Here is a 13,870-nt window from a genome sequence, read left to right on the forward strand (position 1 = left end):
TTTAGTACCCATAGATTGGGACTCTAATTAAATAAACAGGTGCATACTCGTTTGCTGATTGTCTAAAAAAAATTTCCAATCACATCAAATCTTGCGACATATATATAGAGTATTAAATATAGATAAAAAAATAACTAATTGCACAATTTACCTGTAATGTACGAGACGAATTTTTTAAGCCTAGTTAGTCCATGATTGGACAATAATTGTCAAATAAAAACGAAAGTACTACGGTAGCTAGACCCAAAAATTTCCGCGAACTAAACAAGGCATAAATCCATTCTATTCTGTCATATATTAAGAAATTCTAGGCCTTGTTTAGTTCCAAAAAATTTTGCAAAATTTTTCTGATTTCACGTCACATCGAATCTTTAAACGTATGCATGAAGTATTAAATATAGATGAAAATAAAAACTAATTACACAGTTTGGTCGGAATTGACGAGACGAATCTTTTGAGCCTAGTTAGTCTATGATTGGACAATATTTGTCAAATACAAACGAAAATGCTATAGTGTCGATTTTCCAAAAAAAATTTGAACTAAACAAGGCTCCTGGTGTTGTACTAAGGCTTGAAAATATTGTTTTCAAGGATAGAAACAAATCGCCTCAGTTGCTTGATATAGCTGTATTTATACATGGAATCTGAGATATGTTTAATCATGCCGTGGTCAGAAGTGTTCTTAGCAGTTAGCACCCCTCTTACTTCAGTTCTGACTCTTAACCTTGATTGGTTTCTTAGAAAGCACGCATCGTGGATCGTAGTTATGATCACTTGTTTGATTCATGGAGGTAAAAGGGGAGGTTGAAGAGAAAATACATCTCTCGTCTAGTGAATATTTACAGGTCATAATGAACTACGAAGGTACATTTAAAATATCCTGTTTAGTGCGAGTTTTTTTAAGTAAAAATAAGGTATGACATGTCATAACTCATAAGGTCAGTCTCATTGGAAAGTTCATTGCGTTATTTCTAAGACTATTATGTCATATGAAATAAAATGAACTTGGATGAAACACCCACTCTTAATGAAGAGTTTCATTTCATAATTTCATGGACATTTAATTTCAAGACTCATAAAGAGTTGGTAATCGTGCCAAGAAAGTTTCATCTAGATAAAACTCATTTCTTATCTCTTGTTAAATACACCGTTGTGCCATCAAAAAAGCCTATATAACAACTTATTTACTGTAAATAAAACTCACATAAAATTCGCATTAAGACTGACCAAACGAACTATAAAGATGCATTCGTATTCCACTAAAACTACAGTTCCCACACAATTACAGGTAGTTGACCCTCACCCCTTACCAGCAAAACTTCCACTGACAAAACAAACAAAATATTTTGATGAGACTCTTTAGTCCCCTATGAAATATAAAATACAAAATGCCAACTATTTTGAAATGATAAAATACAAAATGCTGAAAATTTCAAAGTTATGTTTAGTTCCATCTAAAATACAAAACTTATTGACCTTATTATGGTCTCTTAAGGCTCTTTTGGGTCTTTTTTGGCCTCTTAATGTTAAAATCCAAAATGAAAAATGACAACCGTTTTGCCAAAAAAAATTTGCGTAGAGTATTATTATACAAAATAATAGACCAAAACCTAGAATTTTTTGGATGAAAGAGGAACTAAACACCCCCTAAACTTCTAACTCAGAAATCCTTTTAATTGTCAAAAAAAAAACTCAGAAATCCTTTTCATGCTTTCAATTACTCCCAACCAATTAGTGCCCAGATCAACTTGTCCTTGTTCCGTGATGCAGCCAGCAGCCCACATCCGAGCTTAGTAAATTTCAATATTGCAGTTGCCAAGAAACAAAGATGGCACCAAAAAAAAAAGGTGAAAGTGATATAACCTAGTATCTCGTATCTACCCAACAGTTCAACTTAATTCATTAGTCATTACAAGAGGATCACAACAAACTGAGTTGGCCTGGTAATGCTCTATCAAACGATATTTACAGTCAGCCAAGACTACCACAGGAAAGGGAGTTCGCCACCAGTCTTATAGTCACCAACCACTTTATCTTTCTCCCAGGCTTCGTCGTAGAACAGTCTTTAGACTCTTCTCTATCACTAACACAAACTCACTCTACAACACCCATTACAAAGCACAAGCAGAAGCTGCAGACCAGCTTATACCATGATTATGAGCTCTTTATCCAAAACTACTTCCTGCTTATAAAGCCAGCCTGGGTTGTTGGTTTGCACGCATATTATTGCGCCTCATCCTCAACCCCACGTCCTCTTCCTGATCTCGCAGGACAAGGGCTCGGTCCTGGTCATCTGACCCTATAGTTGCTCCAGATTCACTTGGTTCGGGTGAGTGTGAGTCCTCGCCAAAGTTGTGCAGCCTCCGGCCAATCAGATAGCGGTCATCCCTGATGGAGTTGTGGAGGTTGGTGAACCAGACATGGAATCTCTTGCCACAAAAGAAGAGTGCGCTGAAGATCAGGCATCCAAGCCAGGCAAAGCGGTACACTGCTGAGTTCACTATGAGAGGGTAACCCAGCACCGGGAAGATGCCCCTTGCAAGGACGTATGGGACACAGAGAGCTGTAAGGAGCTTGGTGACAATCGGCATTATAATTTCATGGAGGACCCACAGACCCCTTAAACGGGAGAAGCCATCATCTCTAACTCTCTCAAACTTTGACCTCCAGCTTTCATCAACCAAAGGTGCCATCTGATCCAACATAACCTGGAAAGTCTCATAGTAGGTTGGTCAATCTACTCAATCCTATTCTATGCAAATATCCAAATAGGTAACTAACCTATAGAAACAAGATTGATAAGTAGCTGAGAAATGAATAATGAGGACACGAGAATCAGAGATCTATAATCTTACCAGTCTAGTCCATATTTTCAAGAATATTAACCCCAGTGCCCAATCCTGGTACAATAGGAAGACAGGGCTCTCATCAATAGGCACCCTCATTGGTACGATGACCAGCAGCTCAAAAAGGAGTCCAATCAGCACAGGAATAACAAAGATCTGAAAGAAAAGATTGACACTGCTGGTTAGATCCATAATAACAATAGTTATTACATAGAAAACAGTACAACCGCAAATCAGTGAACTCCCACAAGTTAAAAGGGGGATAGTTGAAACAGTAGAAGTTCATTCTAGAAGAATTACCCATATTGACAAGAGAAAAGAGCTCTTCAAAACAATTGAGCACCACTTGCAGATTTGTTGTACCAGAAATCCCAGCTGTCGTGATCTGATGTAATCAATCGCATATCTGGTCCCAGCTGCCGCACTCCAGAGAATATAGCACCCAATGCTAAAGGAGAACAGATCTGATAGAGTTCCAAAAGGTGTCAGCAAACGTGTTATACAACTGATCTCGTTATTCATGAATTATATAACATCAATTCAGGTAACAGAATCACATGCACATTACCATTGCACTTGATGCCATGTGTGATTGGCAGACGGGGAACAGCCTCAAAAACCAAACGGCCAAGCGAGATAGGAATAACTATCATTCCGGCATTGAATATCAGTAGTGTCACCCATGCCAGTACAAGCAAGAGCACGATCCGAAGCACAAAGCCATACCTTAAAGATGGGAAAAAGGTCAGATAACAAAACCATAGTTATTATGTTGATATACACACTAAAATACTCTCGAGTATTTGTTGTAAACATGAATCATTACTCAATTATGTTGATATATAATCTATGTGCCAAATTTGATTCAGAAAATTTGTGCAGATAATTGGACCACAGTTGTTTTCAGTTTATTTTTTCTAAACAAACTCAGTTATGTGCTTATCTTCAAATCTGTTCAGTTATTTTGATAGTGTAATCTGTGTAGTTTACAAAATACATGGAAAGATGGGCCATAGGTACTTCTTTTCCACAAATCTAGCGATTATACTTACTCAGAGTCTCCTTGATCATCTACATCAGATTCTTCAGTGGCATCATTTGCTTCATTTGCATTTCCCCTGCCATTATCTTCTGCGGCAACATGCTGTATCATGCGTTGTTCGACCTGTGGGGCAACCATTTCCCGTCCACCATGTCCCCTGTCTCTTCTTTCTGCCCTGCCATTCCAATTTTCCTGCCCACCGTTTTCTTCAGGTTTTGGCAGTAAGAAATCGGTTAAGCCAAGGGCCCAACCAACCGCAGCAAACCAATGATGTAAAAGAGATTTAATGGTTGCACGAGGCTTGAAATGCTCAATAGCAAATGGTATGCATATTTGGAACAGAAGGACATCAACTGGAATCTCAGTAAACGGGTCAAATATGCTGCAATTCCACAGGAGGCAAACAACACTTAGGATTGGAATTCCAAATGACAAAAAAAAAGCAGAATATACGTTGGTAAGCTAACTCACGTGATGTCAAGAGGAAAAATTGAAGGAGCTACTCTCATGGCCAGTTTTACAGGTAAGAAGACCAGCATCACAATCAAACTTCCATACACTGCAACTGACAAAAGAACACGCCGGGCATGCTTATGCACAGGATCGTCAATCAAATCCCTAAATGGATTGTAATTTGGATCAGCAGGGTCCCGCAGAAAATAAAGAACTCCATTGCGCAGCACCTACCACAATAAGGTAAAAAGAAAGTGAGATCAGTGGAACATAGGAGAATTAAAATGTTTGAGTGCTGTTGCTCGAAATATCAAGTGGTAGGGCAATACCCCTCGAAGAAGGCTGACAAATATGCTTATTTGAAGCATATACACAATCCCAACTAGCCAATGGATAGATGAGCTCGCCAAGGGTGACATTGTAAAGAATTCAACTCTCTGCGCAATTGTTGTGCCCAGCATCTTTAGAGTGCAAACATCAAGCCACCAACCACACATAAGAGGAAATACACCAAGCTCAATGACCAGAAGGAATGCAACTTTGACCATAGTCATAAGGTGCTTCATTCCAGCAAAGAACTGCCTGCATAGAGAAGGGATGGCCTCTAATATAGTAGCTATACCATAGAGTCTTCCAATGGTGAAACGTTCTCCCCTGGCATATCGAAGTAAGGCCAGTGATCCAATGTACAAAAATACCAGACAGAAGATGAACATGTATCCAACAGCAAGAGTTGTCAAATCTGAAAGATAAGATGAGCCAATTGTTGTTCCTTTCATCAGACTGCTCTTCCCAGTGCCTTGAATTACACTAAGACCAGTGGCATTTATCTTCAAGGATTGAGTAACAACCTCAATCACATGCCCAATAACACCTTCATTATTACTGTCGGAAGAAAAATTCTTCACAACATTAAGTGCGCTCTTCAATGTATCATTAGCTATAGAAATAGCTGTTTCTGTGAAGGGCATCATTTTTGCCAGCATAGGAGTAGAAGCCGAAGAGAAAAACCATGATAGATAGTACAGGACAATCCTTCCCAATGAGAATGGAACAAAGATCACAACAATAAGGAATATAGCATTGCTGGCCAAAACCTGGAGAAAAGATATTCCTGTCAGTGTTTTGAAATATAAGAGATGCAACTGTGATGGTTGGAAGATAACATGCAATTTACTAGCAAAAATATAATAAAAGATTTATGGTAGTAACCATATGAAAGTACATCAACTATGAATCTAATGATACAGTGTAAGAAAAATTTATCAAGCTGCTCTCGTGCCAGCACTTTCATTTCGTATTTGATATGAATTTTTTTAAAGCCAAAACTTGGGCAAATGGTCTCAAGATTATCAAAAACATGATATTAAACATAAAAGCTCCTTGAAACTCTATTTCAAAGGGCCCTACTAGTAAGACTCCTTATCACTAAATTGGACATAATAATTACTTCATCCGTTCCAAATGTTGTAGTTTTAATACTCTCTAGTCAATTTTTCCAACTTTGACGGTATTGTTACAAAAAAAATGCACCAACATATAAAAAATCAAATTACTTTCATCAGATCCAAAATGAAAAGTACTTATGGTGCATTTATTTGCGGTTGTAGATGTTAACATATCTTTCTGTAAACTTGGTTAAAGTCATAGAAGTTTGGCTTAGGACAAAACAAAAATGTCCTGTAATTTGGAACAGAGGGAGTGGAAGAGTTCTCGGTGTTTTGCAGTATCATAACACTCAAAATAGTTATGCCAACACATGTAGATCTAAAAAAAAAGTATTGTAGGAAAAAATAGTACTCACTGTTATTGCATTCTCAACCAAGTGGAAGACAGGGCCTTGCATGCCAACAAGTTCATCAAAAGGAACATCCTCTGCACCATCTGCGTCATCCAGACCATCAAGCATCTGCTCAACCTGAGCCTCAAGTCGTTCTAATCGAGCAGCAACATTTTCAGCATTTCTCCTGAGAAGTTCACCAGGACCAATTCCTTGGGCTTCTGCTAATTCATCAATATTTGCATCTCCAGGAACCCTATTATTAGGACCAGCTAGCCTCCTGACAGCCCGAGCACCATGCCTTTCACGTCCTCCATCATCCCTCTCAGCATCATGTCCACCAAGTTCACGCAAATGCCTTATGTAGTCCCGTAATGAGGTGGCTCCGAGAAATATAAGGACAATGATAGCTGAGAGAAGGAACCCATGAAGGCAATCACTAAGGATCAACTGAGCACTGATGTGACTGAGGAACAGCCTTTGCGCTTCACCAAGACTTCTCACAAATGTTAACCGCCATATCCAATAGGTAATGAAAGGGATAATCATGAGCCAAACTGAGAGAACAAAGGCAAGCCGAAGGATGAATTGAAACACATGGCATGCTTTCATTCCAACACCAACTATCAGTTCCTGGAAAGGAAGTCTTGTCGGAGCATTCTCAGCGTACACGGGTGAGAAGGAGAATGCATGTTTACAGACCTGCAGTGCACATATGCATAAATCAGAAACTATCTAGAGAGAAAATGAGGTGAAGACAGACACATCATAATCGTCGTGAGCATATTTTTCCTTTGCAATACAAGACATTACTACCCAGCCGTAGAGTTGTGCTTGGAACCCCCAACTAAAACTTGTTCATTCATTTGCCCTAGACTAACAAAATGAATTATTCAAAAGGAGGTTCATTCTAATGATTCCAATTCCTCCATTTTTTTCATTTGTTCCGAAGGGGGCCTAAGAGAGGATAAGGCAACCGAAACCGCAAATCAGTTGTCAATACCAGTCAATAGCCTCACTGCTAAGCACAAGCAGACGTTGTAGGTTAACAGAATTATTATGCCTCCGAAAATATTCTGAACCCCAACAGCAGCGGAGCATTATGAAAATACCTTTGCTAGCTGAATAATCATTGAAACCATCCAATTGTCCTGATTCACAACCCTAATCCCCTAATTTCTAGCAACTGAAAAGGCATATCCATTATGAACGCCTATTAACAAAGAAACAGCACCCATAGCGCCAGCTCAACATTCAATCGATCGATTCCACCCCGCAATCGAACTAATCAATCCCTAAAGCAACGACCCAGCGGCGTCCCCATCCGCGGGGTGAGGGCGGGGGCGGGGGCGGTTTTACCTCGCACTGGCGCGAGTTGCTATGGTCGAGCCACTGGAGGAGGCAGTCCTGGTGCACGAACTTGATGCTGCCGCTGCAGGCGCACGGGTAGCGCAGCGGGTGGTCCTCGTCGCCGCGGTTGCGGCAGATCCGGCACACGTCCCCCTCCTCCTCCTCCTCCTCGTCCTCCTCCTCCCCGTGCGGCGGCCGCGGCTCCTCCGGCAGCTCGCCCGCGACGGCCCGCTCGGCGATCTCCGCCATGGCTGCCTCGATGGGGCGGCGGCGAAGTTAGCCGCGTTCGATCGATCGCCCGGGGGAGGACGCGGATAGGGGAGGGACGAAGGCGGTGGTGGGAAGTTGCAGCGAAAAGAGGAAGAAAAAACGTGGGGTTTTTTTCGGAGCCTCGTTAATGACGCGCTGGATATGGCGGTCGGCTTAACGGGTCTCGATGGGACGCATATGGTGGGTGTGGGTCCGTTTGGAGACCCGAACTTCTCCAGAGCGTCGACGGCCGGGGCTAGACACCGCTTCTTCTTTAAAACATTAAAGGATTTTTTTTTTGGAAAATTGTATTGCTGCCCACGTTTTCAACTTTAACAGTATGTTTGCCCTTATTTTTATAAAAGTTTGTATATTTTGCCCTTGCTTCTCAACTCGGTGAGCTGGAAAATGAAGGAAGGGAAAAAGACTATATTACCCCTCCCTCATCCAAAAAAAATGCAAAGGGTTGTTTGGTTGTTGGCCACACTTTATCATGCTTTACCTTAGACAAGTTTAACTAAGTTGGTAAGTATTTGTTGCAACTAAGTTTAGGTATGATTCTTTTGGGCTCCACATGTCATAAAGTTAAAAAGTGTGGCAAGATTTTCTTAGGCGTGGCAAAGTGTGACAACCAATTTGCTACCCACACTTTTTATGGCTTGCCACACTTTCCTTAAGTTAGTTGTGGCAAACTATGACTAGCAACCAAACATGTCTATAGTCCTCTTTTCCTTTCTCCCGTTGCCTAAGGAACTAGGGCCGACTGCATGGGGTCGGTGCGGCCAGCAAAGTAGAGCAGCGACGTGGGGGCGCGTGACACTTCCTAAAGGTGCGGCGTGCCAGGTAGGCGACTCCGCAGATCGCGATGCTGGGCCTGGACGATTGATGCAGGAACCGCCTGCACGGTGGTGTGGAGCATGCAACCCTCCTAGTAGAGATGTCCAACGGGCACGGCCGGGTTGGCCCAACGTCGTGTCGTGTCGTGTCGTGCCGTGCTGCAGATCGTCGGGCCGCTACGGGCCGTGCCTAGCCTTCGGCCCAAGGCATGGCCCACATGCCAAATTTTGTGCCATGCCGGCCCGTCAAACACGTCGTGTCGTGCTGGTCCACGGCCCATCAAACCGACAATAGCTCATTTTTATCAATATTTTCACCAAATATTGAAATATTTTATCATTTTTATAAATATAATAATTAACAGCACATATATACAAGTCATAACTACACCAATAGTTTATGTTTATCGTGCTCGTGCCGTGCCGCGTGCCTGAGTGGCGACCCAGGCACAGCCTGGTCCCTTGGGTCAGTGGCCACCGTAACGTGTCATGCTCGGACCGGGTCAAATCACCTAGCCATGGGGCGGGCCATTGGCCCGCGGCCACATGGCCATGTATACCTCCTAGCAGCGCGGTGCGAGGGCCTGGGCAACCCACATGGCCCCACGTAGCGGGCCAGTGGCACGGACTATCGGCGTGTTGTGTTCTAGGCTTGCAAGGATGCCTGAAATGGACGAAGAAATTCAAGGATGACATGCAAAAATAAATAAATGTGTTGTCATTCATGTTAAGGGCATTGATGTCTTTTTAGTCTTTACTTAACACCATTAAATCTCCTTCACAAAATAGGGACAGGTGGAAGTTTGGGATTAAAAACAGAGGTTAATGTACAAAGTTGACATGGTGCCTTATGTCAATGTGTTTGGTTCTTGAATATTGGAATGGGTTTGTTGTAGTTTTTACCGCACTTTCATTGTCACATAGGAGAGATACTTCATTAAATTTGATTCCAAAGTCCAATAGTGCTGCCCTCATCCACAACAAGTGTGTACAATTACTACCTGTGGAGATGATCAAGTTTTGCTTCTTTGAGGTCCAAGATACTTGTGACCTTCCTAGCATTTGGTATGTGTCTGAAATGCTTTTCCTATGCACTTTGCAACTGACATAATGTTAGCCCGAATAGCCAACCAACACAGCAATATTGGGGGTGAACTTTAAATATCTTAAGTTGTAATCGAAAGGGTTACCACCCAGAGGTACTCCTAATTGCTAGCAAAATTAGCCCTAACTTATCTAAACATGAGGAAAATATAAGATATTTGTAGCCAAGCCTTCAAAGCTTCAACTAGTTATTAGTAATATTTAATCTCGTCCAAAAAGATCCATCCAAACGACTATAGAACTTTGATTTATTAGGGGACAAAATGAGCAGTAGCAGCAATAATTGTGGACATGGGCCACACACACACACACCATTCCATTCCTGTACTGCCGTGTCATCCACAATCCACCAGAATCATGCATGCAGCTACAGTAGAACAGCAGACTCAAAACGAGGTTATGTCAGCAAAGTCACTATTTCGGCGCAGAAAATCTTCGAGCTCCGGATGCTCAAAACCGCTCAAATCTTTCCAGCCCGGCCGCCGCCGACCCGTTCCACGTTCTTGTAGCGACGACGTAGCTGGTCCTGCCGGTGCCGGTGCCCACGCACAGTGATGACGAGGCCGCTGCGCTGCGCTCGGCCGGCGCGCCCCTCGGCCACTGCTTACCCAGAAAAGGGAAACCCCACGGCGGAGGCGAACGGCGGCACCGCCCCCCCATCAGTTGCCGGCAGTGGCCCGGCCAATGGCACAGCGCCACTGTTGCTGGCGCAGGACGACAGGGCTCAGGCTCAGGCTCAGGCTCAGCGGCTGGGCCTGCACGCCGCGCCCAGCTGCCGCAGAGGGAATCCTGATGATGCTGCGGCAGCGCGGCGCTGCATGCTGGCGTCTTCGTCGTCGTCGTTGCCGGGGCGGGCGCTGGCGCCGTACGCGTACGGCGGCGCCCAGTTAATGCCGTTGCCGCTGGGGTTGGACCAGCGCGCGCGCGGCCCCCCACCGCCGCTGCCCATCTGCTCCTGCTGCTCGTCGCCCAGGTGCTGCCGGGTCGCCCGCCAGTGTTTGCATTCACAGAAATGGAAACCGAACCAACGATCGCTGATTAGTAAGCGCTGAGCTGATGGATGCACGGAGGATCACTGGTGCATCGTCACGGATCCATCAGTGATGGTACGAGCGGCGTACCATCTGTAGTTGCATGCGCAGCTGCGTGTCGTTGTCGTCGTCCCTGCTGCCGATGCCGGGGTGGGGGTGGTGTTGGACGTGGACGTGGTCGTCAGCCGGGCGCCAGAACATGCCGGCGGCAGTCGGCGGCGGAGGCCTGGTGAGGATGCTCCTGTGAGGGTAGCTGGCGCTCGTCTCCTCCGCCGCCGGCAGATCGAGCTGGGTGTCAGTGTCCCGATCGAGGAACTTTAGTCACAGCAGTGGACGTTAGCAAAAGGCTCAGCGTCGGCTACGAATGTATACATACCGTCAGGGCCATCGTCCTCTGCTTGCTGCCCGGCGCGGAGCTGAACGACGCGTCGACGGCGACCGTGGACGGAGGATCGCTGCCGGAGCAGCTCAGACTGAGCTCGAGATCCAGCTCGCCGTCGTCCCAGGCTGCACCTCTCCACAAACATAATTTCAGTTCAGCGGCTGGAAGAGTATGGATCGATCGATCTTTCATGACAAAATCAAAGGAAAACACAGCAATCAAGACCCAAGAACAAGAACGGATCGGGGGGGCTCACACTGCAGCTGCAACTGGAGCTCGTTGTCGTAGCCCTGGGCATCAAAATTGGTCACCGCCTCCTTGCCGTAGCACTTGATGGCAGCCTTGTCATAAGCCCTGATGAATAGCAAGCATGGCACAAACCAGAAAGTGGTCACACACATGCCGTTTTGGGACACTACTAGCTCAATGACGCGCGTACGTATCAGAAATTCAGAGTAATGACGCGCGTAGCAGAAATTCAGAGTAGGGCAGCGCAGCGCAGCACTTACTGGGCAGCCTCCGTCTCAGTGTCATACAGGCCAAGGTACACGTACCTGCAGCATCAACAAGGAGATCAAACAAGCCAAAAATTTCCCAAACTAAAGTCCCAAAACAAAATTTTGTATTGTACTATTAGTACTAACTAATTGTTCAGCGTTAATTAATTACTTCTTGCCCATGAGCTGGCCGATCCTGGCCTCCCACTTGCCGCACTTGTGCTGGGTGACTCCCCGGAACCTGGAGCTCCCCCTGACGAAGCCGGCGCCCTGCCGCCGGAGCACCTGCACGAACTCCTCCTTGCTGAAGCTCTTCATCTGAGAATGCCGCCATGGCAAGAACCAGAAAAGAGCATAACCAATGGCATCAAACAACGAGAGAGAAGAGAGATGTTAATCGATGAACAGAGCAGCTGCAGTTCTTTGTTCTGTTCACTGTTTAGTTCATTCATGATGGTGGGCTTGATCTACTGTTCTTTTTTAGTTGTAAATTGTAATAAGGGATCACCTTCTTCATCTCATCCTTGTAATCGTCCAGGGCGAAGTTGATGTCTGCATTCACGCCACGGAACTTGATAGCAGCTTGGTCATAGGCCCTGCAAATAAAAGGGCCAAAGTACAGGGAGGGTTCAAACAAAAATTAGAAATTTGGTCCTCTTTTGTACGTATATACCAAGATGGAACAAATGTGAGGAAGAAATCTATGAACCTTGCAGCAGCCTGCGCTGTGTCAAATCCACCTAGAAAAAGAGCAATGCGGACACCTGATTAAATGCCATGAAATGATGAAAGTAGTACGTGATTTAAGTTTCAGTTTTTTTCAATTGGACAAGAACTCACCCAAGTACACCTGCTTCCCACAATCCCTGCCAATGAAACAAGAGAGAGGGAGAGAGAGAGAGAGATGAGCATGAAATGCAACAGGAAATGGAGATTGCTTGCATAATGCCGAGAACACCACAGCAAAAAGAACGAAGACAATTCAAAGGCGTGCACTGCAGGAGGAGATCGAGTGCAGGTGACTGACCAGATGTGGGACTCCCACCGGCCGGTGCGGCGGTAGAAGGTGACGCCGCGGTACTGCGAGCTCCGGGACCGCGGGCCGCGGCGGCTCTTCCTCGACGCCGACCGGACCCACTGCTCCGCCGCACTAAAACCGGCGGGCACGTGGCACTGCTCCTCCGTCGTCGCCTGCTGCTGCGCCGGCGCTGCGGCCGCAGTGGCCGGGAAGAACTGTTGGGTGACGGCCGCGGCCGGCCGGCCGGGCACCACGGGCATGGGAAAGCCGAAGATCATGCTGCTGCTGGCGCCTTCCTCCGGTCGGCGGCCACCGACCTGCGGCAGCAGCTCGGCCTCCCCCGGCGCGGCGCGCGCAATGCCGTCGACGCCGCAGTAGTGGAAGAAGGCTCTCCTGGTGGCCGCCATGGCCGGCCGTGTGTGCTAGCTGCCCCCACCGGTGCGTAGATAAAGATCACGCACACACGACGTGTTCTTGGCTCGAGGCTCTTCTCTATCTATGCGATGGAATGCATCATTGCAACTCTTTTTTTTCCTTTTATGCAGTTATTAGATGATATGATACCAACTGAGCTAGCTGATCTCGTCTCTCTCTCTCTCTCTAACTGTCTCACACAGATACACTGTGAGACTGTGAGCTGCGTTGAACACTTGCACTTGGTTGCTGTCTGTCAAAGAATCTGCGGGTAGTATCAAGCTAGCAGGAATGGGTAAGGAAAGGGAAAGATCTCTGAGCAGCCTATCACTTCATGTCAAGCGTCGTCTTTTTATGGGGCTGGAAGCATGGAGAACACCAGTCCAGCCACAAGCGGCAAGCGAGCGAGACGGCCCCTCCCCCAAAACACACACACCTCCTCTATCGGTACGTGCTTTTGGGCTTGTCACCAAACCATCATCCATCATATCTGTCTCTTCATGGTGCACATTTACAATTACCGAGTACACAGCACAATCGTACGTAGGTAGTTTGGACATGTATGTATGTGTACAGTATATGCCTGACATTCATGCCTCCTGTAACTGTAACAATAGGTGACCAGTACAGTATAGTATAAGGCCAGTCTCAATGCATAGGCCTTGTTTAGTTCACCCTGAAATCCAAAAAGTTTTCAAGATTCTCCGTCACATCGAATCTTGCAGCACATTCATGAAGCATTAAATATAGACGAAAACAAAAACTAATTACACAGTTTGTCTGTAAATCGCGAGACGCATTTTTGATTCTAGTTAGTTCATGATTGGACAATATTTGTCAAATAAAAACGAAAGTGCTACAGTAGCGA

At 45.3% G+C, this 13,870-nt stretch overlaps 1 protein-coding gene and 1 pseudogene across 1 annotated transcript; both read right to left on the bottom strand.

Annotated features, from left to right (window-relative positions):
• LOC8067695 (probable E3 ubiquitin ligase SUD1) lies at positions 1,830 to 7,962 on the bottom strand. Its single transcript, XM_002438679.2, has 9 exons — positions 7,481 to 7,962; positions 6,146 to 6,823; positions 4,671 to 5,438; positions 4,360 to 4,571; positions 3,899 to 4,270; positions 3,415 to 3,572; positions 3,147 to 3,310; positions 2,856 to 3,002; positions 1,830 to 2,708 (listed from the first exon to the last, which is right to left on the bottom strand). Exons 1-9 carry the CDS (start codon positions 7,718 to 7,720, stop codon positions 2,187 to 2,189), a joined length of 3,261 nt encoding a protein of 1,086 aa, XP_002438724.2. The 5' UTR covers positions 7,721 to 7,962; the 3' UTR covers positions 1,830 to 2,186.
• On the bottom strand, positions 10,544 to 13,436 carry LOC8067696 (annotated as a pseudogene).

Source organism: Sorghum bicolor, chromosome 10 (genome assembly GCF_000003195.3).
Source record: "Sorghum bicolor cultivar BTx623 chromosome 10, Sorghum_bicolor_NCBIv3, whole genome shotgun sequence".
Classification (NCBI taxonomy): domain Eukaryota; kingdom Viridiplantae; phylum Streptophyta; class Magnoliopsida; order Poales; family Poaceae; genus Sorghum; species Sorghum bicolor.